At 50.3% G+C, this 26291-nt stretch overlaps 1 protein-coding gene across 2 annotated transcripts in view; it reads right to left on the bottom strand.

The window, feature by feature from the left end:
* Positions 1 to 2122: 2122 nt before the first annotated feature.
* The window catches only part of SUPT5H (SPT5 homolog, DSIF elongation factor subunit), a 36990-nt gene continuing 12821 nt past the window's right edge, over positions 2123 to 26291 (bottom strand). For both annotated transcript variants that reach the window (XM_081200174.1, XM_081200173.1), the window contains 20 exons: positions 25301 to 25552; positions 23362 to 23451; positions 22700 to 22770; positions 22364 to 22469; positions 21840 to 21933; positions 20833 to 20969; positions 18202 to 18357; positions 17819 to 17965; positions 16229 to 16375; positions 15914 to 16039; positions 13361 to 13445; positions 11851 to 11955; positions 9507 to 9609; positions 7994 to 8121; positions 7401 to 7506; positions 7111 to 7269; positions 5374 to 5542; positions 4447 to 4650; positions 3653 to 3748; positions 2123 to 2636 (listed from right to left, as the gene is read on the bottom strand). In XM_081200174.1, the coding sequence (XP_081056300.1) occupies positions 2493 to 2636; positions 3653 to 3748; positions 4447 to 4650; positions 5374 to 5542; positions 7111 to 7269; positions 7401 to 7506; positions 7994 to 8121; positions 9507 to 9609; positions 11851 to 11955; positions 13361 to 13445; positions 15914 to 16039; positions 16229 to 16375; positions 17819 to 17965; positions 18202 to 18357; positions 20833 to 20969; positions 21840 to 21933; positions 22364 to 22469; positions 22700 to 22770; positions 23362 to 23451; positions 25301 to 25552 (2625 nt within the window). In that variant the 3' untranslated portion in view covers positions 2123 to 2492. The remainder of the gene's footprint in view (positions 2637 to 3652; positions 3749 to 4446; positions 4651 to 5373; positions 5543 to 7110; positions 7270 to 7400; positions 7507 to 7993; positions 8122 to 9506; positions 9610 to 11850; positions 11956 to 13360; positions 13446 to 15913; positions 16040 to 16228; positions 16376 to 17818; positions 17966 to 18201; positions 18358 to 20832; positions 20970 to 21839; positions 21934 to 22363; positions 22470 to 22699; positions 22771 to 23361; positions 23452 to 25300; positions 25553 to 26291) is intronic.

Genomic DNA, 26291 nt, shown 5'->3' on the forward strand with positions numbered 1-26291 from the left:
TTGTCTCCTCCTTCACAAATCCTGTCTTAAGGGTATGTCTGTGTATGAAAAGGGGAGCCTGTGACCTGGCTCAGGAACTAAGTCATTACAAAAGACTGGCTAGGCTCCCCGGGGTATCCAATCAAGTAACTATTAACAGTTAACCTGCCAGGCAGGAGATAAACAACGCACTCAAATTTCTGTTGTAGACCACTCTTTCTGTAATGTAGGTATGATGTATCTGGGGGGGGGTGGTCTTGAGCTACACCCCTTTCTGTGAAGTATGTATGATGTTTCTGGGGGTGGTCTTGGACTCCAGGGCGGGCAAGTTAAAATGTCTATATAAGGGCGGCCACACCTTTGTTCTGGGTCCTACTCCTCCTGTGTGTTGAGGGGGCACCCTGTTGTTAACAGTTCAATAAAGATCAGGCTTAGAAGCTGCTTTGCTTCTCAATATTCTCTGGTTGCCCTTTTTCTTTTCTCCGACCGATGGAGAACTTACAAAGGACTCTATAAGGGCTCTTGTGTTCCCCATAAGGGAATAAGGGCAGATTTTTTGTTTATTGCACAGGTTTCCCACAGGCATCTGGGAACAGCATGCTGAGCTATATGGGCCAATGGCAGGCTCTTACCCACACAACCAATACCCAAGGATATGTCTGCCTAATGAAGTTTTATTGCAAATATCCGCTTAGCTTTTTGTACTGGCACCACTCCTTTTCTCTCTTTGCAAGGTTGCAAATGGCAACTGACCCATTGCCACCTAACAAGCTTCAATCCGAAACAGGTATATGGATGTAATCGTCCTACGTTCACACATTCTAATCACTACACTAAACTGGAATCTACTCTCAAAGGTGTTGGCATGCCCAGGACACAAATCACAGTAGAATCGTAGAGTTGGAAGGGACCCCAAGGGTCATCCAGTCCAACCCCCTGCCAAGCAGGAATCTCAGCTGCACCATCCATAACTGATGGCCATCCAACCTCTGTTTAAAAAGCTCCAAGGAAGGAGAGTCCACAACTTCCGGAGGGAGGCCGTTCCACTGTTGAACATCTCTTACCCAGGGGTGTATTGGGGGGAGGGGGCCCTACGGGGGGGAAACGGCAGTGAACTCTTGCCCTTCCAGCTCAGGCTGGATATGGGAATACAGTGGTACCTTGGGTTAAGTACTTAATTCATTCCGGAGGTCCGTTCTTAACCTGAACCACCACTTTAGCTAATGGGGCCTCCTGCTGCTGCCACGCCACTGGAGCACGATTTCTGTTCTCATCCTGAAGCAAAGTTCTTAACCCGAGGTACTATTTCTGGGTTAGCGGAGTCTGTAACCTGAAGCGTTTGTAACCTGATGCGTATGTAACCTGAGGTACCATTGTACAGTAGAATCTGTGCAAGAGATATACCAAGACTTGTTCTGTTCATTCCTGTGAAATGTACCATAAACAGTCTTTTACTCCTCAACTGCACCATCAAAGCTGGGAGCCAGAGAGTTGCTGTGGTGGGTAGCTCAGCCCATGATCAATAAATGCAGAAGACAAGAAAGGCATATGGCCAGCAGAAACCATTTTGATAGCACTCAACTAAGAAACCCCCCAGCAGGTTATTACACTGAGAAAACATAGGTGGAAAACAGTCTTCTCAGCCAAACTGCAACATGAAACGTCACCTGTTCTGAACTCAGAAGGGTCTCTCCCCTCGTATGAAACGTAGAGAAGAAGAGTTTGGATTTGATATCCTGCTTTATCACTACCCAAAGGAGTCTCAAAGCGGCTCACAATCTCCTTTCCCTTCCACCTCCACAACAAACACTCTGTGAGGTGAGTGGGGCTGAGAGACTTCAGAGAAGTGTGACTGGCCCAAGGTCACCCAGCAGCTGCATGTGGAGGAGCGGGGAATCCAACCTGGTTCACCAGATTACGAGACTACTGCTCTTCACCACTACACCACACTGGCTCTATATTAAACGTAAACAGCATTTAACACTCCAAGAAGAAGACAACTGCAATCTGTTTGCTAGGAAACCTGGCTCCAGAAATAAGGCAGAAATAGCTTTAAAAGAAGATGACACAAAACTCAAGGCTCTTATGTCAAGTTTTGAATGTGACGGTTTCTCTACTAAGGTGAACACAGCACAGGCGTACGTGGTGGATGAGACTATTTTATTATAACAAGCTACACACTGGATGGCAGCAGAGGGCCTAAGGTGCTACGAGAAAGAGAGAGAGAGAGAGAGAGAGAGAAGGGAATACAGCTGTGCTCCACCCACAGGCTTCTGCTGAAGTCATTTTATGCATATATGCAAGACTGTCCCCCAAACCCCCCCAGAAAAAAGGAAATCACCTGCTGAGCTGGGGAAAGAAGCAGCAACAGAAAACAAAACAAAACACGGAAAATAAAACTTTCTTTGGAGCAAAACTGTACAAGGACATGCTGTACCAGTCTGCAGGTGATATGCTTAAAAAAAGAACGAAATAAAGCAGCCACCCACACAAAAATGGTTCTTCCTCTCTCTCTAGGCCTCCAGCAGCTTGCCAAGGAAGCGCAGATTGAGGATTTTGAGCTGTTCTTCCAAGTCCATGCGGACGATGCCATCCTCCCCGTCAATGCTCAACAGGACGCCGGTAGCCTCTCGGTCCTCTCCCAGGATGACCTTGACCTGCAGGATCGGGAGAAGCTCAGGGTCACTGATCCAAAAGCAGGAGCCACCCCACCCCAAAAAAACCCCACACTGGCCCAAGTGTGCACAGATAGGACCAATAGTAGGGACAATTAACAGATGCAACAACTGTGTGGTACGTTGGCTTGACAGCCACGGACAGAAAGTCTTTACAGAGGGTGGTGAACAGAGCACATGATATCATGGGCTGTCCCCTGAGCCCATTAGATGACATTGCAAGGGATCGATGCCTTAGGAGAGCGAGAAAAATTCTCAGGGACGATTCACACCCCAGCCAGCACCAATTTAATCTTCTAGCCTCGGGCAGGAGATATAGAAGTAGAATCAGCCGTACCAACAGGCTAAAAAACAGTTTCTATCCGCGGGCTGTTAGGCTGCTGAACAGAATATAGTGCAACTGACTTTCAGGGTTGGTGTGTTGTGCGACAAGCACACAGAGTGCAATGAGATTGAGTGTTTGTGTGTGGGGAGGGAGGCTCGGTTAATTTCATGGTACACAGGTTGTACATTGACAATAAAGGTATTATTATTAACCGAAAACAACCGTGATTAAAACGGAATGAGCAGCAGTTGTTTACGGTCTCCACCAAATTGGGTTCAAAAGCCTCATACAAAAGGGCTCCCCTGGCCACCGTCACTGCTGCCAGTTTCTTAACCCTCTCCTAGTGTTGTCTTTCCCTCTGTGATCTGGGACCGACCCCTGCCAACCAGGAGGGGAGACCATCAACCACCACCGAGAATGAAAGTCGGGGTTGATCAAGAGCGCTCCTGTGTCAACCCTCTTCAGGACAGGAGAGCACAGTAACTTAGTGCAATGTGGCAACCTGCTTCCCCCTGCCCTCCACTGTTTCGGACTATAAACTCTAATGGGAGTGGTACCCCAAAACATCTTGGTTGGGGGAAGGCTGCCATACAATATTTTTGCACTTTTTTTTTAAAAAAAAGAGATCATCACAGCAGGAGGACTTGAGACAGGAGAAACATCTTACACGTACCTTATTGTTCTTGGTTGGTATCACAGGCTCCAGGTGCTCGCTCGAAATGCTGACTACCTTCTCGCTGTCCTTAAGGTAGACTGAGCACATCCCACCCTGTCAGGGCAGAGGAGGAAGGAGGGACAGAGACAAGAGGGGAGGGAATCAAGGTGACCGGTTGCAGATGTCAGGGCAAGCAAGTAATTAATCCAGAATGCGGCAGCTAAACTGGTGACTGGGAGCGGCTGCTGAGAGTCCTGAAAGATCTGCATTGGCTCCCAGTATGTTTCCGAGCACAATTCAAAGTGTTGGTGCTGACCTTTAAAACCCTAAATGGCCTCAAAGACTGCAGACATTAACGTTTTGTTTTTGTTTTTAATGAGTAGGGCTTCAGTGGGATCCTTCATTCCTTATAATGCCCTTTATTTGAGAGTAAGGGGCGCTCAGAACTGGGGCAGGGGAAGGAGTAGGGGCGAGAGAACTACACAGAGATTCCTCTGGAGTATGACGAGCACCTAAACAAATCCCTGGCTGTTTCTCACGCCTCACCCAAAACAGCTGTCAAGGCGTTTCATTAGACACATGGGCCACTGGTGAACAAGCCCAGACCAGGGCAGAATGGCTCCTTTTTCTTGAGTCCAGGCCTTAGCCAGACACTTTGCAGGACAAAAATGCCCTGCTCTGCTCCTATTGGGTTTGACCAATGGGAAGCTATGCTACTGAACCCTGGCCAACTGTTTTAATCTCCCCCCCACCCGTTCCCCTCCGTCTCCTGACCAACCCATGCAAACAGCTATATCCATCCATCCACTTACGGTCACGCTGCGGATGACTCCGGTCTGCCCCACGACCTGGCTGTCCAAGTAGGTGTCACGTACTTTGACCTGGATGTCGGTGGTGACCCAGTCGCTGGAGCTCTGCTCGATCCCGGAACCTGGTGTGTGGGGGTTGTAAGCTCCTGGAGAGGGAACCCCTGGGGTCATAGGGCTGTAGCCCACTGGGCTAGGGCTGGGACTAGCCTGGAGAGAGAGACAGAAAGTCAACGAGGTATCAGGGTTCGGTTGACGTCAAAGCCAAACGCATCTCTGTGGATTTAACAGAATGCACTGCTAATTATGTGGGACGCGGGTGGCACTGTGGTCTAAACCACAGAGCCTAGGTCTTGCAGATCAGAAGGTTGGCGGTTCGAATCCCCATAATGGTGTGAGCTCCCGTTGCTCGGTCCCAGCTCCTGCCAACCTAGCAGTTGATCGGAGCAGGGTCCGATCAATGGGAGCTCACCCCGTTGCGGGGATTCGAACCGCTGACCTTCTGATCGGCAAGCCCTAGGCTCTGTGGTTTAACCCACAGTGCCACCCGTGTCCCTCACCTTCTTTAGGGCTACTTAAAAAAGACCTGCATACTCTAAGTGATATAGGGCGGTATACAAATGTAAAATGTAATAAACAGTAATACTGTCTGCTTCTGTGTTTAGACACAGAGGCACAGGCTGATTTTTATGTTGCACGAGCTATAGTGCATGTAACTGTGCACATGGCAAGATCTTAAGCTCTTTGCATTTCTGCAATTGATTGAAAAGTTTGCAGGCCCAAATCTTCTATGATACAAGCGTACACGTTCTTTGTGGGAGAGGGAGAATCAGTCCGCAAGCCTTTAGCTGCTTTCAAGGGCAGCAGCCTCAAAGCCATGCTTTTGGTTGCGTGTATTAAGGAGACCCAAACCCTACCCAATCTCAACAGTACCTGGTAAGCCATGGGAGATGGTGTTGGGTGGTAGCTGGCCGGAGAGTGGGTGTTTTGGTAGCCGACTGGGCTAGGCGCCACTTGATGGAAACTCTGCGGGCTTGGACTCGGCTGGTAGGAGCCCTGCGGGGATGGAACGGCGTAGGGAGAAAACTGGTCTGTGTTATACCTGCCAAGAGAGAGAGGGCTTTGGTCAGGAACAGGGAGGAAGGGAGGGAGGGAAACTGTGATGGCCTGGGATTCCGATTCTGAGAGTGAACCGGAGGAATCCCAGCCGGCACAGGAGTCCCCGCCTCCAGGGCCGGCTGAAGTGGGGCAAGGCCTAGATTCTGAGGAGCCTGCACCTGTGCCAGATCCTCAGGAGCAGGCACCAGGTGAGACCATTCTGGCCCCAGAGGTGCTTGAGGACTCAGTGTCTACAGGTGAGCCTTCCCCGGGGCCCAGTAACCATTCGGCCTCTCCTGAACTGCAGAGGCTTAGGGCAGAGAGGCGAAGGGAACTGGTTTCTCCCAGGAGTGCTCGCCTTAAGGCCAGGAGAGGCGGGGCTCCTGGGGGCCGGGACCGCCCCTGGCCTTAGAGAAGATAAAGGGCAGTCAGCCCGGTCCCAGGTTGCGGGAGCAACGTCGTCATTGAAGAGCTGTTTCGGCCAGCATCCAGTCCTGTTCCTCCAGTGTTCCTGTTCCCCGCCCGGCTTCCTGCTTCTGATCTTCGAGTGTTCCTGTCCCCGCCCGGCTCCCTGTTTCGGACCTCACCTCGCACTTTGTGGACTATCTCCAGGCTAGTGACTTAGGACTGAACTTGGACTACGGTAACAGTAACCTTCCCCCCGGGACCAGCACAGAAACACAGTCAAGTCTTCACTGCCCTGGGGTATTACACTCAGAGAAATGGCATCCTGATCTTGACCTTTAAAGCCCTTTGTGGCTTAGGGCTCTCGTATCTATGGGACCGCCTCTCCTGGTCTGCCCCACAGAGGCCCTTAAGGTCCATGAACAACCAACGTTTAGAGGTCCCAGGCCCTAAGGAAGTCAGATTATCCTCCACCAGGGCCAGGGCCTTCTCAGTGATGGCTCTGACCTGGTGGAATGCTCTGTCCCAGGAGACCAGGGCCCTGCAGGATTTAACCTCCTTCCGTCGGGCCTGTAAGACAGAGCTATTCCACCTGGCCTTTAATTTATTTCCCTTTACTTCCCTCCCCTTTTATGAAGATCACCCGCTCTGAGACCACACTGCTAATTCTCCCCTGGCCTCCTCGCTGGCCCAAGTAGGACCAATTCAGCCAGCTAGCCCTGGGGATTATGTAATGCTCATTTCCCCTAATTGATTTCTGAATTTTATTGTTATTCATGTTTTTTGACTGTATTTTATGCAGCTTTTATAATTGTTTAAAATTTGTTGTTAGCTGCCCTTATACCCGGTGGGGTATAAATAAAATATTATTATTATTATTATTATTATTATTATTATTATTATTATTATTATTATTATTATCATCATCATCATCATCATCAATCATCATCCTGAATTGTTTGGGAGAACATCAGTTTACTCCACAGAAGAGGACCGCAAAACACTAAGAAATTTACCCACATCTTAGGCAAATAAAATCCTTTTTGTTTTGCTTTCTCCATTCGCAGAGATCAAGAGAGCTCTATGAAGTCCAGGGGGAGAAGGGAGGAGGCAATACAAATCCTGGAAGAAGCAACAAACCCTCCCTTCCAACTCCAGCGCACTTACATAGCTGGGGTCCCAGGCGTCTGAGGGTTATACGGTGGGTTAACCTGCGGGGAAGAAGGGTCGGGATAGCCAGGAGTCTGTGGGTTGGGGGTTCCGCCGTAGCCTTGTGGGGAAGGGGTGGGCTCGTCGTCAAAACCATAGTCGAACTCTTCTTCCGCCCTACAGAAAAGGAAGTGGGCGGGGGGGGGGGAGGACGCAAAAGCGGTCAGCTGGGCCCAAACAGATTCTTGCCTCTCCATCCACCCACTTGCCCTGAAACCCGCCCTCCTCCTCCGATGAGGAACACCAACCTGGAGGGAGTGTTGGGGTTGTTGGGGTCCCAAGCCCCACTCTGTGCGGGGGTCCGGCTGCCGTCGTGCAAGGGGGTTTGAGAGCCGTAGTGAGGAGTCCGGTTTCCTGAAAGATGGACGCATGTCATGATATTAACACCCAAGACCGGAGGGTGAAAAAGGCAGCCTCTTTTACATGTATACCAGTGCTATCCTGGAAATCTCCTTTCTCTTGCTTAATTTATTCCGCTCCTTAAAATTAGCAAGGATTTGATATCCCGCTTTATCACTTCCCGAAGGAGTCTCAAAGCGGCTAACATTCTCCTTTCCCTTCCTCCCCCACAACAAACACTCTGTGAGGTGAGTGGGGCTGAGAGACTTCAGAGAAGTGTGACTAGTCCAAGGTCACCCAGCAGCTGAATGTGGAGAAGCAGGGAAGCGAACCCGGTTCACCAGATTACGAGACTACCGCTCTTAACCACTACACCACACTGGCTCTCAGTAACTTTATTGAGCTGTGGTTCGCTAACTAACAGGAAACCACACCCAACAGGTAAGACCTGACTGTTCTCCCCACCTCTGCCCCCAAGTGGGCCCCCCCATCCTCTACTCACCATCATGCGACGGAGTCTGTGACCCATACATTGGCGTGCGGGACCCTGACCCGTACATGGGGGTCTGAGAACCGTACATGGGTGTCCGTGCATAAGTGGAGGTCATGCCACCTGGTTTCTTTGAACCGCTGCCAGAGGGGAAAGGGAAATGCTCGTTAGATAATAACAGAATCTGGACACACACACCCTTCACTTTCTAGAAAAGAACAGACCCCGCATTCCCCAGGCATAAGGAGGAGCTATCCATTCATTCTCCATGTGGGCTGGGGCCAATGGGAGCCCGTCATCTAGACCAGTGTTTCCCAACCTTTTTTGGGCAAAGGCACACTTGTTTGATGAAAAAAATCTCGAGGCACACCACCATTACAGCCCCGTGACGTCAGCGCGCAGCGTCACGCCGGGAGGGACGCACAAAAGTGTAAGTTTCAATTTTTTTCCCTCCCCCTTGCCGGGGAACCTCCAAGCTTTGGGGGTGGGGGGGGGGAGGAGGCAGCAAAGCGAGGCAGGAAGGAGAGCACGTCTTGGCTGGGTGAGCTTTGGCAGGGGCAGGGAATGAGAGCCGCGAGGCGGGCGCTGCGGACGGAGGCGCTGCCCGCCGAGCTCGCAGGCAGCCAGGCAGGCAGACGGCGAGAGCCCCGCGCTGGGCGGCCTCTCCTCGCCGCCGCCGCCCCGCCTCTCGCCGCCCGCCTCCCTCCAGGCAACATGTCGCGGCACACCAGGCAACATCTCGCGGCACACTAGTGTGCCACGGAACAGTGGTTGGGAAACACTGATCTAGACACCACCCCACCCCTGCAGCCCATGAACGGCCAGGGATGCTGGGAGTTGTAGTCAAGCAATGCGTGGAAGGTCGCAGGCTCCCAAACCTAGTCCAAATTCCCTGGTGCTTTAAGATGATTTGCACTAAAAGCTGGGCCAGTCGTAGTCTGAAGGCAGCCCTGTTTAGGGAAGCTTTTAATGTTTGATGCATTACTGTAGTTTAATATTTTGTTGGAAGCTACCCAGAGTGGCTGGGGTATAAATAATATATTATTATTATTATTATTATTATTATTGTTATTGTTATTATTATTATCTCTGATGGGAAGGTCCGTGAGAGGTTCAAGGAAGTCAACCAGTTTGGTGGAATCACCTTTCCATTGGGGTAACATAAAACCCCTGCTCTCTTTTTCAGCGTATCCACAGTCCCTGAATGCAGGGAGCACAATGCGTTGGCTCTTCTGTGCCTCTGGGAATCCCAGGTAGTAGGGGACCCCAATCTAGTGTATATTACCAGTGCGTGTACAACAGGGGGAGGGAACTTGTGGGCACCCGGCTGCCACTGGACTACAACTTCCCCCATCCCTGACCACTGGCCTTTGAGTCCAGCAACTTCTGGCAGACCCCATAGGTCCCTCCCCCTCTGCCCCACCAGGGCTTGCAGGAGTTAGGTGTCTAAAGTGTCTTCCCACGCTGCCCCTCTGTATCCCTTATTCAATCCTGAACCCAAACACGCTGCCCTGCCGGCTCTTACAAGGTCGTGAGACGCTGTCGGTCCACAGAGATGGTCTGGCAGGTGGAATGTAGCTCCACGCGGGCGGTGGATTCCGTGGCATCCTTGACCATGCCAATGTAGCCTGTGAGAGATCGGAACCAAGCTTGTTAACACGTAGGGTATTGGGATATTCCGTTCCACCTTAAGGAAAAGGCATGACTGTTGTGTGTCACATGCCTGTTTACACTCCAGCACAGCTTGCTGGGAACTTCCGTTTGCGTATAGCTCTTGCTTTTGACACGAAGGAGACCAGACATGTTTCCTTTTGTCCCGATGTACGCTGAATAAACTGCTGGTAAATATGCTCACACAGCCTCTCCTGCCACTTCTGTTTGCACAGTGTTTACTCTGCTGAGTAGCCTGCCCGGGCTTCTGAAGCTCAGGTCGCAGATTCATGCTGCACCAAGGACTGGAGTTCGCCTGGCACACCGGCCGGTGGGCTGGAGCCAGCTGGGGGCCTGCCAATTGCCCCCCGTTTCCTTGGCTGCATGCCAACATAGGGGGCACTGCCAAACTAAGCCAGCTTCCTCCACCACATGCCTGGGAAACTGAATCCCTCGTCTGTGGAAGTCTACCCCTGCAAAACCATTTTCATTTAACTGCGGATCACTTACAACCCCAGGGCTTCAGGGGATGGTAATCCTGGCGGGGCGAGTTAAGAACACAATAAGAGCGCTGCTGGATCAGACCAAAGGCCCATCTACCCCAGCATCCTGTTCTCAGCTGCCAACCAGACGCCCATTATAGTAAACCTGCAAGCGCAACTTGAACCTATGCTTTATGAATCTGTCTAATAGCTGCGGGGGCCACTAGGGGGCGCGTTGGAAGATGGCTGACAATAACATCTCTCCGACCCACACGAGGTAATTTGGAGGCTATGATGGGGGTAATTAGCCTCCTTAAACCCCCCCCCCAGGATTGTGGGGGGGACGGCCCTTGCCTGCTGTGCCCTATACCACCCCCGAATTTGTGGGGGTGGGGGCACTAGGCACAAAGCCCTCCTGTGGGATTTCGGAACCCCTGAACGCCGTCCCTGATTCGTGCCACTAGATGCAGAACTTCAAAGGAAACAATTTGGATGAAAGGAATGCACATGTTTCAAGAAAGAAGGGGGAGTAAAGACTGCTAACAGAAGAGATCTCTGACAAAACAAGATAAGAATAAAACATGAGAAGATACGCCAAGACAAGGTACGGCAAATGACTGAGGGGGGAGGGAAAAAAAATCTCTCTCTTCTTTCCCTATGTGATTAAACAAGAATCCCCTCCCCTCACGAGTCAGAAATGTCATTTTAAGGACTTAAGCTGTGGATTTAAGGCTGTGTGGAGATAAACTTTTGAACCAAAGCATGTTTTAAGAAGAGCGAGGAATGTATAAGAGCTTGGGAATGACGCAGTTAAAAATGCCGTCGCCATATTGGGAAGTTCTGTCGGAGGTCTTGAGTCTGGGAGGAGAAAGAGAGAAATAGAGCTGTTTATATATTGTGGGTTAAACTCCTCAGTGGGACTCAGAGCGACAGTTTTACGAGACTGTGATGGAAAGAGTGATGTTATCTATGAAGGAGACGATATATGGAAACCATCTCGATTTGAGGATTGGAAGAACGGAAAATTCACACAGGACTATTATTACTATTGGTGTCTATCGGCTTAAGGAGACTATCAGAAGAGATCTTAAAGAAAAAAGAGAAAATATGTGAACAAGATGTGATGTGGAAACAGCAAGATAAGATGGGATAGAACTATGAACTTTGTTTGGACTGATTTGGACCGATTGGGACATTAACGCAGCAGCAAGAAGATGATCAGAATCCCCCTTCGGATCTTGAAATATGGGTCCCCCCCAACAAAATTTAAAATTCGGCTTTGTAATTCGGAATTTATGTGATATGATTTAATTTGATGTGATTGGCCAGTTAATAAAAATTATTTTTTAAAAAAAGAATCTGTCTAATAGCTGCGTACCGAGGGGGGGCCTTTAACCTCATGCAGCTACCCCCTCCAGGGAAGGTAATGACGCTCAACTCAGCTGAAAACGGCTTTTCAGGAGTACCGGGAGTTCTTTCCAAGCCAGTTTTCCAAGTCCTGTCCTAATTAATGTGCTGCAGAACTAACAGGAGACAACCTGGAAACACTGCTGTTTTAATCACTTTAATATTGTATTTTTAACCTGCTCCCGATAGTGAAAGGTGGGCAAGAAATCTTATAGTAGTAACAGCAACAGCCCACAGCCTGCTATCCTTTAAGCCTCTATCGGTTGCTCTCCTGAAACAAGGGCAAGAACTTGGACCGTGTTCCTGCCACCGAGCGAGGGGACAGCTTACCTTTGTAGGGGCCTTGGGAAATCCGCACGGTCTGCCCAATGAGGTCGTTATCTCTGCGCCCGCGGCCTCGGCTCATCCCGCCTCCCCCAAAGCCGCCACGCTGCCCTGCAGAGTGGGAGGAAGAACACGGAGGTGTTGCACAGAAACACAAGCGCTCCCAAAGAGACCCCAGCTTGTCAGAAACGTCAGTGGTTGCAAGCCTGGGAAGATGCAAAATGGGCATCTTCCTCCCCTGCTGTAGTCGTACACAACCTCCCCCACCAATCTCATCAACACCGTCAATTAAGGGAGGTAGCCGTGTTGGTCTGACGCGGTCAAAATATATAAATAAATAAATAAATAAATAAATAAATTGTCCAATAGCACCTTAGAGGCCAACTAAGTTTGTTCTTGGTATAAGCTTTCGTGTATAAGCTGCAGATATCTGAAGAAGTGTGCATGCACACGAAAGTTTATACCAAGAACAAACTGTTAGGATATTTCCGTTCCACCTTAAAAGGGAGCAGGCTTTGTGAGTCAGATTTTGCGCATGTCCTGTTCGCAGGATGTTTATGTTTCCTATTGCTTTCGTTTCTCTCTCTGTCAAAGACACTGACGCAGGCAGTCATGTCTTTCTTTGTTCTGATCAACGCTGAATAAAAGCTTGTAAATAATGCTCTCCTGAGTGCGACTTCTGGCTGTGCATTATCTGCTGATAAAGAGTGTGCACGAGCCCTGGAATGTGGCAAGGTATTTTCAGGAAACTCGTGTCGCTAATCGCTCATACTGCGTGACTACGTGAGATTGATGGATCGTCCAGCAGGAGCTTGGGGGCCATGATGGACTTTATCTCCCTGGCAGTATCCCAACTTAGTTGGTCTCTAAGGTGCTACTGGACAATATATATATATATATATATATATATATATATATATATATATATATATTCAATTAAATTTGCATACCACCCTACACCCACAGACCTCAGGGCACAACGTAAAAATTACAATACTGTACAGTGGTACCTTGGTTTAAGAACAGCTCAGTTTATGAATAGCTTGGGTTAAGAACACTGCAAACCCGGAAGTAGGTGTTTTGGCTTGTGAACTTTGCCTTGGAAGCAGAACATGTTCCGATTCCTGTTGAGTGTAAATTGAGGCCCCCGCTGCTATGGGAAAGCACGCCTTGGTTTAAGAAAGGACTTCCGGAATGGATCAAGTTCGTAAACCAAGGTACCAGTGTATAAAAAAACAGAAAATGCATAACAAAAGGGAAGACAACCCGATAATTCCCCCTTGCACAACACATTTTTTAAAGGGCATCAGGTGTCAATCAACCTTTCCCACTGGCAGCGAAGAAGCAGGTGCGTGTCAGCGTTCAGTTTTGGAGGGATTTGGTATTTGTTTTAGTGCCTAGACTAACAGACTCGCAGCTTATTTCATTTGCAGCAGTGCACCTCCTTGCTGGGGGGAGGGGGGCAGAAGGGGGGAAAGGGTGGAACTCAGTTCCCAGGACGCACCAGCATACATACCTCCGGCGCTGGGATGCATGGGACTGTTGATACGAGGACTCATGGGCTGGAAGCCGCCAATTGTGAAGTTTGTGACATCCCGGGGCTGGGGGGAAATAAGAAAAATGAAAACTTCAGAAAACATCAGTAAGCCCCCACCGCACACCCCGCAATCTGGCACAATGCTTCGGAAAAGGACTCAGTGAGGAGCAGGAGGGGAGAGTGTTAGAATATTCTGTTCCACCTTAAGGGACAGGCATGAGACTGTTGTGTGTCACATGCCTGTTTACACCCCAGCACAGCTTGCTGGGAACTTCCGTTTGTGTATAGCTTTCGCTTTTAGCTGTCTTGCTTTGGACACAAAGGGGATCGGACATGTTTTCCTTTTGTCCTGATGTATGCTGAATAAACGGCTTGTAGATATGCTTACACAACCTCTCCCGCCACTTCTGTTTGCGCGTTATCTCTGCTGAGTTGCATGCCCCAGCTTTTGAAGCTGTGGGTCGCAGATGCTACAACAAGTACTGGAGATCGCCTGGCACACTGGCCAGTGGGCTGGAGCCAGCTGGGGGCCTGCCAATTGCCCCCGTTTCCTTGGTTGTATGCCAACAGAGAGGGTGCTCTTGCTTTTGGTTGGGGGGGGAGAGGGAGGTGATGTTTGAAGATTCAGGATGGGGAAAAACAAAGCACTTATTAAAACAGAGCATAATGGAAATAGCTGCCACAGGAGGCAGTGATGGCTACTAGACACCATTGCTCTACTTTGAATCCCAGTTTCAGGAGGCTGCAGGAGGGGGGGGGGCTGCTTTTGTGTTCAGGTCCTGCTTGCAAGCTCCCCATTGAGGCAGCTGGTTAGCCACTGTGAGAACAGGGCTGTCTGGCCAGAGTGGTGCATGCTCTGGATATCTCCGGCTTGGACCACTGCAATGCGCTCTACGTGGGGCTACCTTTGAAGGTGACCCAGAAATTACAACTAATCCAGAATGAGGCTCCCAGTACATTTCCAGGCAGAATTCAAAGTGTTGGTGCTGACCTCTAAAGCCCTAAACGGCCTCAAAGGCCCAGTATCCCTGAAGGAGCATCTCCACCCCCATCGTTCTGCCCAGACACTGAGGTCCAGCTCGGAGGGCCTTCTGGTGGTTCCCTCACTGCGAGAAGTGAGGTTACAGGGAACCAGGCAGAGGGCCTTCTCGGTAGTGGCGCCTGCCCTGTAGAACACCCTCCCATCAAGGAAATAAGCAGCTATCCTATTTTTAAAAGACATATGAAGGCAGCCCTTTTTAGGGAAGTTTTTAATGTTTGATGCTGTATTGTTTTTAATATTCGGTTGGAAGCCGCCCAGATGGGCTGGAGAAACTCAGCCAGATGGGCGGGGTATAAATAAAAACAACAACAACAACAACAACAACAACAACAACAACAACAACAACAACAACAACAACAACAACAACAACAATAGGATGCTGGAAAAGATGGGCCAATGGCCTGACGCAGCAGGATCTTATTATTTATTATTTGTTAAATTTTTAGACCACACTATAACCTTAAATCTCAGGACGGTTCAAACCTAAAATCACAATTTCTGTTTGGCCACTATGGGAGGCAGGTTGCTGGACTAAAAAGGCTCTGCTTAGGACCTTGTGAAACCTGAAGGACAACTCAATCCGACAGCCGTGACAGACCATTGTGGATGACGAGGAGAGAAAACAAATTGCTTCGTGCAAACTTTACTGGGCCTTAGGGTTACCCATCCAACCAACTTCTTTACATCGCAAGGTTATCAAATGTACCGTATTTTTCGCCCTATGGGACGCACTTTCCCCCCTCCAAAAATGAAGGGGAAATGTGTGTGCGTCCTATGGGGCGAATGCAGGCTTTCGCTGAAGCCTGGAGAGCGAGAGGGGTCGGTGCGCACCGACCCCTCTCGCTCTCCAGGCTTCAGGAAGCTCTGCGCAACCCTCCGGAGCCCGGCGCGAAGCCGTGCCGGGCTCGGGAGGGTTGCGCAGAGCTGCCTGCGCTCCCGGGCTCCGCACAGCTCTCCGCAAGCCTGGGGAGACCGGCGCGGCTCCCTAGGCTTGTGGATAGCAGGCTGTTCTGGGGTCGGGGGAAGCTCGGGCTTCCCCCACACCAGCCCCATGCCGGGGGGTGGGGAATAATTTTTTTTCCTTATTCCCCCCCCCCAAAAAAAACTAGGTGCGTCCTATAGGGCGATGCATCCTATGGGGCGAAAAATACGGTATTAGTCAGAGGGCAGCTAGTAGCAATGTTGAACCACTGATGTCCTTTCTAAAAATGAGGACGCTGAGATGTGTTCACATGGAGGTGTGCATATTATCAACAACAACAGTAAGGTTCCAAAGAAATAAAAAACAAAGCGCTAAGTGGGTTTGTGCATGGAGAACAAGGTCTGCTCACACAATAGAACCCCCCACCCAACAGTTCCATGCAAGCAACAATGTACTTGAATCCTACCCCCTGCCCCAAATCTATTGCCAGCAACTGCTGGTTGGTCAGAGGGGTTGCAAGCAAAATTAACATGCCCCTCCTGAAAGGTGAACTACTTTCCCTTCTTACCTTTGAGCCCCCGGCCAGAACCAAATGGCGCGTCTTGCACACAAACATGCCCCCGTTTTCCACCAGCTTCTTGCAATGCAGGAAAGCGAAGCTTCTGAAGAGGTGGCGGATCTCGCCCTCGCGACCCTGGAAGGAGAGGGAGGCAGCAAGGGGCGCGTTAGTTCAATGGCAGCAAGCGCAGCCTGGGTTGTGTTGGTGGCCACGGCCTCCGCACAACAGGCAGGCAGGGCTGTCAGATGCAATGGGCAGGATGCCCTGCGCACGCCAGCTGTGCAGCTCAGCACCCGAGGGGCCCCAGCCTGCCCTGCTCCTCACCGAGTGGGGCCCGTCGATGACTTTCACGATGTCTTTGACGTGGATGTTGTTCTGCTCGGAGTCCAGCGCCACGGCAAAGCGGTTGTCCTTCTTCCGGTTCACAGCCTGGTGCCTGACTGTCACCACTTTGCCATACATGTTGAGGACCTGGGGGGGGCAGAGAAAAGGATCAGAGTTGCAGGGTTGGGAGATGTGGAAGGTGGGAAAACACACCCTCTGCTCCCTGGGATTCTTTGATGAATGCTGTATGATGAGCGAGGCATATGCTATGTCCTTGCACACGTGTGCATACACAAGATCAGCTGAAGGTAAAAGGTAAAGGACCCCTGGGATGGTTAAGTCCAGTCAAAGGCGACTATGGGGTGTGGCGCTCATCTCACTCTCAGGCCGAGGGAGCTGGCGTTTGTCCACAGACAGCTTTGCAGGTCATGTGGCCAGCAGGACTAAACCGCTTCTGGCACATTGGGACACTGTGACAGAAACCAGAGCGCACAGAAACGCCGTTTACCTTCCCGTCGCAGCGGTACCTATTTATCTACTTGCACTGGTATGCTTTCCAACTGGTAGATTGGCAGAAGCTGGGACAGAGCAACGGGAGCTCACCCCGTCGTGTGGATTCGAACTGCCGACCTTCTGATCGGCAAGCCGAAGGGGCTCAGTGGTTTAGACCACAGCGCCACCAGCTGAAAATGACTTATTGTGCCTTAACCGTTAAGAGATCCCAAGTGAACATTCTTGCTTTATAATTTTAATTTTTTTAAAAAAACATTCGTCAGTTCTGGATTTGATCCATTAAAGAAAACAAAGTAAAATCTGTATCCAGGGCAGCTGTTTACCAGCTCCATCTGGTACGCAGGCTGAGACCCTATCTGCCTGCGGACTGCCTCGCCAGAGTGGTGCATGCTCTGGTTATCTCCCGCTTGGATTACTGCAATGCACTCTACGTGGGGCTACCTTTGAAGGTGACCTGGAAACTACAACTAATCCAGAACGTGGCAGCTAGACTGGTGACTGGGAGCGGCCGCAGAGACCACATAACACCGGTCTTGAAAGACCTACATTGGCTCCCAGTATGTTTCCGAGCACAATTCAAAGTGTTGGTGCTGACCTTGAAAGCCCTAAACGGCCTTGGTCCAGTATATCTGAAGGAGCGTCTCCACCCCCATCGTTCTGCCCAGACACTGAGGTCCAGTGCTGAGGGCCTTCTGGCGGTTCCCTCATTGCAAGAAGCCAAGTTACAGGGAACCAGGCAGAGGGCCTTCTCAGTAGTGGCGACTTCCCTGTGGAACATCCTCCCACCAGATGTCAAAGAGAACAACAACTACCAGGCTTTTAGAAGACATCTGAAGGCAGCCCTGTTTTGGGAAGCTTTTAATGTTTGATGTATTATAGTATTTTAATATTCTTTTGGAAGCCGCCCAGAGTGGCTGGGGAAGCCCAGCCAGATGTGTGGGGTATAAATAATAAATTATTATTATTATTATGTTATTATAATAAAATAAAACCACTTGAGGTGCAATTTCTGATGTAAGGAATGGAAGGCAGCAACTCCCATAACCCAACCAACCCGCGAAGGCAGCCCCCACCTACCTGGAAGGTCTCCCGCTCCAGGCGGACAATGACCCCCACTGTCTGGGGGTCCAGCTGCACCAGCTCCCCCCACTCGTGCTGGCCGCCAACATCCACGCCAGAGGCTGTCTCCGAGCAGAGCTGGAGGTCTCGGGGGAGGACTTTGAGCTGCAGGATGGAAGGGAGTAATCTCAAAGAGGCACTTTTGACATTTTGACTTACACAACAAAGCACAGATGCAGAAAGTAGAGGTAATTACGAGCTTGGTTCAAAGGCAGGAGGCTGGGGATGTGTGAGTGGTAAGATACACATTGCCAAAAACCAACGAGCCTCTCAAGACACCCCACCACCACCACCAAGGCCGAGACAGAGGCTGTTTTTCTCTGCCTGCCACCCCCACTCACCTCGTGCATTGTGAGGTCGGAGAAAAGGATTACGAAGTTCTCCTCCACACGGACTATCAGTCCCGTGTCGCCCTCAAAGCGGCCGGCAATCACCTTCACGTGGTCCCCCATTTTGAAGTATTTGCGCAACTCCTGGGCCGGGAATTCTAGCATGTCCTAGTGGGGGAGGAGGAGGGAGAGAACAAATCATAGAATCCTAGAGTTGGAAGAGACCACAAGGGCCATCGAGTCCAACCCCCTGCCAAGCAGGAAACACCATCAGAGCACTCCTGACATATGGTTGTCAAGCCTCTGCTTAAAGACCTCCCAAGAAGGAGACTCCACCACACTCCTTGGCAGCAAATTCCACTGCCGAACAGCTCTTACTGTCAGGAAGTTCTTCCTAATGTTTAGGTGGAATCTTCTTTCTTGTAGTTTGGATCCATTGCTCCGTGTCCGCTTCTCTGGAGCAACCCTTTCTCCCTCCTCTATGTGACTTCCTTTTATATATTTGAACATGGCTATCATATCACCCCTTAACCTCCTCTTCTCCAGGCCAAACATGCCCAGCTCCCTTAGCCGTTCCTCATAAGGCATCGTTTCCAGGCCTTGGACAATTTTGGTTGCCCTCCTCTGGACACGTTCCAGTTTGTCAGTGTCCTTCTTGAACTGTGGTGCCCAGAACTGGACACAGTACTCCAGGTGAGGTCTGACCAGAGCAGAATACAGTGGCACTATTACTTCCCTTGATCTAGATGCTAGACTCCTATTGATGCAGCCCAGAATTGCATTGGCTTTTCTAGCTGCCGCGTCACACTGTTGGCTCATGTCAAGTCTGTGGTCAACCAAGACTCCTAGATCCTTTTCACATGTAATTGCTGGAAATTGCAGGAAGGGAGAGGGCTCTCGTGCCTGAATCCTGCTTGTGGTTTTTCCATAATGGGCATCTCGCTGACCACAGCGAGACCCGGATGCTGGACTAGGTGGGTCACTGGGTAGATCTAGCAGGCTCTTCTTATATTTCGTCACGATAAACAAAGCCAGCCAGTAAAAAAAACAGTGTGTGTCTCCTGGTCTGCCCCGCAGAGGACCTTAAGGTCCATGAATAATCATAGTTTAGAGGTCCCGGGCCCTAAGGAAGTCAGATTATCCTCCACCAGGGACAGGGCCTTTTCAGTGGTGGCTCCGACCTGGTGGAATGCTCAGTCCCATGAGCCTAGGGCCCTTCAGGATTTAACCTCCTTCCGTCAGGCCTGTAAAACAGAGCTATTCCGCTTGGCTTTTAATTTGAATTCAGCCTGATCTTTTATTCCCCTTCCTTCCCCCCCCCTCCCCTTTTATGAAGATCACCCACTCTGAGACCCCACAGCTCATTCTCCCCTGGCCTCCTCGCTGGCCCAGGTAGGACCAATTCAGCCAGCTAGCCCTGGGGATTATCTAATTGATTTTTGAATTTTATTGTTATTCATGTTTTCACACTGTATTTTATGCTGCTTTTATAATTAAGTGTTTTAAAGTGTTTTAAATTTGTTGTTAGCCACCCTGAGCCCGGTTTTTGAACCGGGAAGGGGCGGTATAAATAAAAATTCATTATTATTATTATTATTATTATTATTATTATTATTATTATTATTATTATTATTCATGCAGGCATCTCATCTAGGATGCTGGACTAAATGGGTCTTAGGCCTGATCCAGCAGGACTCAATGTGTCTGTGCTCATCCTTGCCGCAAGCAGGCACTCCCCCACCCCCACAGCAAAGGGGGCTCGCTCCCATGTCACATTTCAGCTTGCGGTTATAGATATCGCTTGGCAAACAGCCTACATTGGCTGTTCCCTGACTTTGGGGGCCATTGGACCCACGTACCTATGGGACCACCTCTCCTGGCCTGCCCCGCGGAGGACCTTAAGGTCCACAAATGACAACATTTTGGAGGTCCCAGGTCGCAAGGTGGTTAGATTGGTCGCAACTAGGGTCAAGGCCTTTTCAGTGCTGGCCCCGACTTGGTGGAACGCTCTGTCCCAAGAGACCTGGGCCCTGCGGGACTTGACATCTTTCCACAGAGCCTGCAAGACGGAGCTGTTCTACCTGGCCTTTGGCTTGGACTCAGTCTGACCCTTATGTTTTCCCTCCCCTTATGGTTTTCATCATGGGCTACTTTTAAAATGAGGCTGCATTTTAAATTATCCCCCCCCCCATTATGATTTTACTGTAATTTTACTGGTGTTGGCCACCCTGAGCCCGGCTCTGGCTGGGGAGGGTGAGGTATAAATAAAATTGATGATGATGATGATGATGATCCCCATGGCTCCATAAATTAATCCCCAGTCCCTCCTGCCCTACAGAAAGCATTATTCAGAACAGAGGTTGACACAACCCACATAAGGAAAATAATAACACAATACAATTCAGAACAGTGACCATTGATTGCACATCCATTTGAAATCCAATTAAAACTATTTAGGTTGAATTAATTCAATGAAACAGATGAACTCGATCCAGTGATCTAAGCTTTCCAAAGCCATTTACACTCCCCGGGGCCCCCTAGTTAATCCCACTGCCCCCTTGGGAACTACTGGCTGACATCATAATGCACTCGGGATGCCATGATGCCAGAGAGAGGAAGGGAGAAGACAGGGAGCCACCGTACCTTGAGGTCTTCGTGCTTCGGCATGATGGTGATCTTGTTCCCGTCCACACTCAGGATCTTGCCTTGCAGGTTGATCAACTCCCCCTCACACACCTCCACGTTGTCGCCGGGCTGGAAGTTGTGTTCCCGCTCCTTCCCTGAAAGACGGAAGGAGGCAAGTGAGGCGGCGCAACCTGGGCAACTTGCCACAGCCCCCTTCCTGAGAGAGGACAGTGTGCGGCGCATTCCAATGGCCTTGGCCTACCTGGAAGGTGCAATGGACCCAGGACAATTGGAGGCTGTGGGTCCTCTTGGCGAGGATCCCCATGAGCTAGGAGTGAGTGCCTGGGGAGTCATGGAGGAGCACACCAGAGGCCAGAAGCCTCACTCCACGGGGGGCTGCCCCTGAGACTGAGCCAGAAACTCCAGCGGGTGCAGAATGCCACAGTGAGACTCCTAATGGGGTCCTCGCTGCGGGATCACATTCACCCAGTGCTATACCAGCTGCACTGGCTCCCGGTGGAGTACAGGATCAGGTTTAAGATGCTGGTTTTAACCTTTAAAGTCCTAAACGGCCTAAGACCCTCATACCTACGGGACCACCTCTCCTGGTATGTCCCACGGAGGACCGTACGGTCTTCAAACAAAAACATCTTGGAGGTCCCGGGCCACAGAGAGGTTAGGCTGGTCTCAACCAGAGCCAGGGCCTTTTCGGCCGTGGCCCCAATCTGGTGGAACGCTCGGTCACAAGAGACTAGGGCCCTGGGGGACTTGACATCATTCCACAGGGCCTGCAAGACAGAGCTGTTCCACCAGGCCTTTGGCCAAGGCACAGTCTGACCCCCTCCTTTGGCAATCTTTACAGAACTCTAGCTCAATGGTTGCCATGAATTTGATTTTGAATTGATTTTAAAAGGAATTGATTTTAGAACGTTGTGTTACTTTTATTGTTGTTAGCCGCTCTGAGCCCGGCTTCGGCTGGGGAGGGCGGGATATAAATAAAATTTTATTGTTATTATCATTATTACCTGTGCTTTCCGTCACTACCTCCAAGTCAATGCCTTCCGGTTGGTCTTCAAATTTCTCCAGCTCGGACAGGGTGGGCTTCACTCCTTCTGTGATCTGACAATGCCCAGGAAACAGCACGGGTGGTTTGGAGGGGGAGAGAAAGCGAAACGACACAGAGCAGGTTGAGGGGGGTGGGAAGGACAGAGGCAGCACCATCTGCACCAAAAATGAACTTTTTCAAAGGCCTCTCCACTCCCTGCTTCTGCCAGGGCTGATTTGCAGATCTCACACCCCAGGGACATTGATTGCATCGGGAGGGACTACCCAGGACACATCAGCACCGGCAGATGCAAAGCAGGCCCCGGCGGGTGCCCGTTAGAGAACACCGTCCTGGTCTGGCTGGACCAATGCCTTCTCACCAGGTTCAAGTCAGCCTCCAGTGCAGAATGCCAGCCACCTGCCATTTCCTCTTATACAACAAGGGTCTATACCGCAGGAGTCCTCCTCCACCCACCCTGTTGCTCAGGGCCCCCCCAATCCTTACCACGGCAGACATAGCAAAGCTCTTGAAGAGGAAACCCTTCCTGCTGTAGCGGTTCCCCTCAAAGATGAGGAAATCCCCATCGGAGGCCACGTCGCCGCCCAAAGACCTGGAAATGAAGGGATGGAGAGGCTTAGCAGTTAGTGTGACCAGCAGCAAGAGAACAGCTGGAGATGGACAAACTGGGCATGGGTTGGTTCCCCAGGAAGACAGAGTCTGCAGCTGTCATCACTCAGCCAACAGTCTTTCTGCCCTGGGTTCCCCCTCTCAGGCCCTTCAGCACCCGCCTCCTCTCCAAATATGGACACACACACACACCCCGCCGTTCTGGACTCTCACCGGATCTTTTCGGCATCAAAGAGGCGCTGTGGCGGGCGCTTGAACTTCTTCTTTTTGGCAAACCAGTCTTTCTGAAACGGGAGAGGCAGAGGCAGGGTTTGCGACGGGAGAAGCAACCCGGGAAGTGTGGTGGTTTTAGAGAGAGTTTAAAGGTGTAAGTGGCTAATCCCTAGCTAGGGGCCTCACCTGCCTCTGGACCCTGGGCAAGATCCCAAAAATATGGAGGCAGAGGCATAAATAAAAATAAATAAAGGAGACGATCCTAAAGGAGAGAACTGGGCGTGTCCAGTGTGCACATGCAGGTGTGTGGGTGGCCACACCCACTTCTGGCCACGCCCACTAATGACCAGAACATCCCAACTCATCCAACGGGCCAAGAGCGAAGGCAGCTTACAGGGGAGAAAAGGTCATTTTGCTCTCGTTTTAGGGAAACGCATCTCTGAATTACACTGGAGCCAACGGAACTCCAGTCTCTGCAGACCCTGCTCCCATGGGTGGCTGCTTCTGTTTTGACACACCAAAGGGTTCAAATGAAGCACCTCTTCCCTTTCTCAGCCCACGAAACCTGGAGTAACCAGAGGCAAAAAACCAAAGGCCCAGCAGAAGCACCCAAAAGGTGCACTGATGAAGGGAGGCTCCCGCAATGCGCCGAGCCAACATACCAGGCTCATGCGGGCTTTGATGCGGTCGAAATCGATGCGGGGAATCATCTTCAGGGAAATCTGATTCTGGCTGGGCTCCACGTAATCCACCTAAGGGGAAAGGGAGGGAAAAGACATTGGTCGGCGTTCAGATTGCAAGCAACACAGATCAAGCACAAACTCCTTGCTCAAAGGCAGGAGTCTCTAGCCTCCACCTTGTGCAACCCAGACCATAGGATTCTCCATGTAGCATGCACTGGTGTCCAAACTTTTTTCCAAAAAGGGCCAGATTTGATGAAGTGAAGGGCCGTGGGGGCCGGCCAGCCAAAGTTGTTGAGCTTTTTATAGGATTGAAGTTGTTGAGCTTTTTGGGGGCTTGGAGTTGTTGAGTTTTTTAAAGGATTTTACCCTAGGGAAATAAACTGCCGCAGGGGCTGGATTAAAAAGACCGGTGGGCCGGATTAGGCCCCTGAATTGGGACTTTGGGCATGCCTGCAACTGAACACAAAGAGCAAAATGGCGGGCAAACGCCAGCCTACAACCTCTCAGGCTGTTGCCACCTTTCAAGCTGAGATGAACAGCGATGAGGAGATTCCAACTAAACATCAGTAAGAACTTCCTGACGTTAAGAGCAGTTCAACAGTGGAACAAACTCCCTTAGAAGCTGGTGGGCTCTCCTTCATTGAATGATTTTAAAGAGAGGTGGGATGGCCATCTGTCAGGGATACTTCAGTTGTGATTCCTGCATTCTAGGGCTCTAGACTAGATATCATCCCTGGGTCCCTTCCAACTCTACAATTCTGTGATCCTACACAAGGCGTCTGAGAAGTGGAAGTCTCAGCTGCCGCTTTTTTGGAAGCAGGTCAAAAGCTTTCAAGTTTTGTTAGGGATTGTAGGACAAGACCTGCCAAGAAAGGTAAAGAACTTATTTATGTACGCTACAGCAGCAGCAAAAGTCTTGTTAGCACAAGGATGGAAGAATGAGGAAATCCCAACAAAAGAACTGTGGCAAGAAAAACTGTGTGAAAAGGACAACTGTGACTTCAAGGAAGAATGGGAACTTTTTACAAGCTATCTAAAAAGACAACAAAATGAATTGGGACTTTGGCAGGTTTTGAATAAACATTCACAAATTTATTAGCTGAACACATGATGGACAAAGTAAGGATATGTACAATTTTATAACATGCAGAAAACAATATATGTAAAGAAATCAGGGAGGGGAGCTGAGGGAAGTCCTTGGTGGGGGGGAGAGGGAGGGTTGAGGGGGTGAAGGGGGGGAAATGATGTAACTGATTAAGAGGATTGATAAATTGTTATGTGGAAATTGGTTAATAAAAATATTAAAGAAAGTTAATAAAGCAAAAGGCAACTTTATGGGCTTAAATTTAAAAAAAACACCTTTCAAGGCAGGCAGGACACTGCTGTGATTCCGCATTGCAGGGGGTGAACTAGATGACTCTTGAGGGACCCAACCATTCTGTGATGCTATGACTGGTCTATTCTTTTGCCTATGTAACTTGGCAAAGCATCACACACACGTCAACTAGAAAAATAAGCTAAGCCCTGCTGAGTTCATACACACTCTCCCAAAACACCATAACCCATAAACCTTCACTCCATTCTGTACATTAAAATACAGTCACACCCTGGATCCTGAACGCCTTGCGAATTAAACGTTTTGGCTCTTGAACCCCGCAAACTCGGAAGTGAGTGTTCCAGTTTGCAAACGTTCTTGGGAACCCGAACGTCTGACACGACTTCCGCAGCTTCCGATTGGCTGCAGGAGCTTCCTGCAGCCTATCGGAAGCCGCGCCATGGTTTCCGAATGTTTTGAAAGTCGAACGGACTTCCGGAACGGATTCTGTCCGACTTCCGAGGTACCACTGTACAAAGAAAATACCCATCATGCCTGTTGCTAATTCCTCAATCCGGACCCTCAGCCAAGGTCTCGTCTCACCTGAGCGATGTCGTCCTTGTAGATGCCCCTCTTGAGGCGCACCCACGACTTGGGCTTCAGGTTGGTCACCTCCTTCACCACCTTAAGCACGTCCGTCATCTCCTTGATGGGCACCATCTGCTGGTTCCAGTAGCCCATCCGGAGGTTGCCCACCCCTTCGATGGCCTGCTTGACGTGCGTCTGTTTGTAGGCCTCCACGTAGATGTACCCTTTCACGTGCTCGGGGGCGACCACCGATTTGATCTGCAAGGGCTGCGGAGGAAGAATGGGGGTGGGTTACGCATAAGAGAGGCTGGGACATCGCTTGTGCAGAGTCTCCAAGCTCTCAATGCAGCTCTCTCGCATCTCTCGTTTATATCGCTCCAGGCCAGCCACACTTTGCAGGAAAAGGACACGCCAGGCTGGAACTTTGCTGTACCCAGCAACCATCAAGCTACTCACTGGCTCACAAGGGCAAATTGGACTTGGCCCTGGGCAATCAGGCTGCCCAGCAATAGACAGGTCTTCCCTCCCTTCCCTGAGCTCTCCCTTTGCACTGCAGTTTGGAGGAAGTTAAGAGAGTATTTCAAGCGACGAGGAAGGACTTCTGCAGCTTTTTTCTTTATCCAGATCCTCGGCGCAAATGAGGAAACGTAAGAAGAGCCTTACAGGATGAGGCCAAGGGCCCATCTAGTCCAGCATCCTGTTTTCACAGCGGCCAACCAGAAGCTCCAATGGGAAGCCCAGGGGCAGGATCCGAGCCCAAGACCACTCCTGTGCTTCCCAGCAACTGGTAATCAGATGCGTTGCTGCCTCCAAACGCCTTTTCCTCCACAAGGCGAGATGGAGCCAATTAAGTAATTCTCAAGAGCAGACCCAGTGAAATTCATGGGCCTGTCCACTAATTTCAATGGGTCTGCTCCGAGTCTCACCAACCTTGGATCTTGCCCACTGCCTCCTCCAATCCATTGTGTTAAAGGTTCATGAGGAGAGGCAGGGAAGAAATCCTTAT

The sequence above is a fragment of the Podarcis bocagei genome (assembly GCF_964188305.1).
Source record: "Podarcis bocagei genome assembly, chromosome: 7".
Classification (NCBI taxonomy): Eukaryota; Metazoa; Chordata; class Lepidosauria; order Squamata; family Lacertidae; genus Podarcis; species Podarcis bocagei.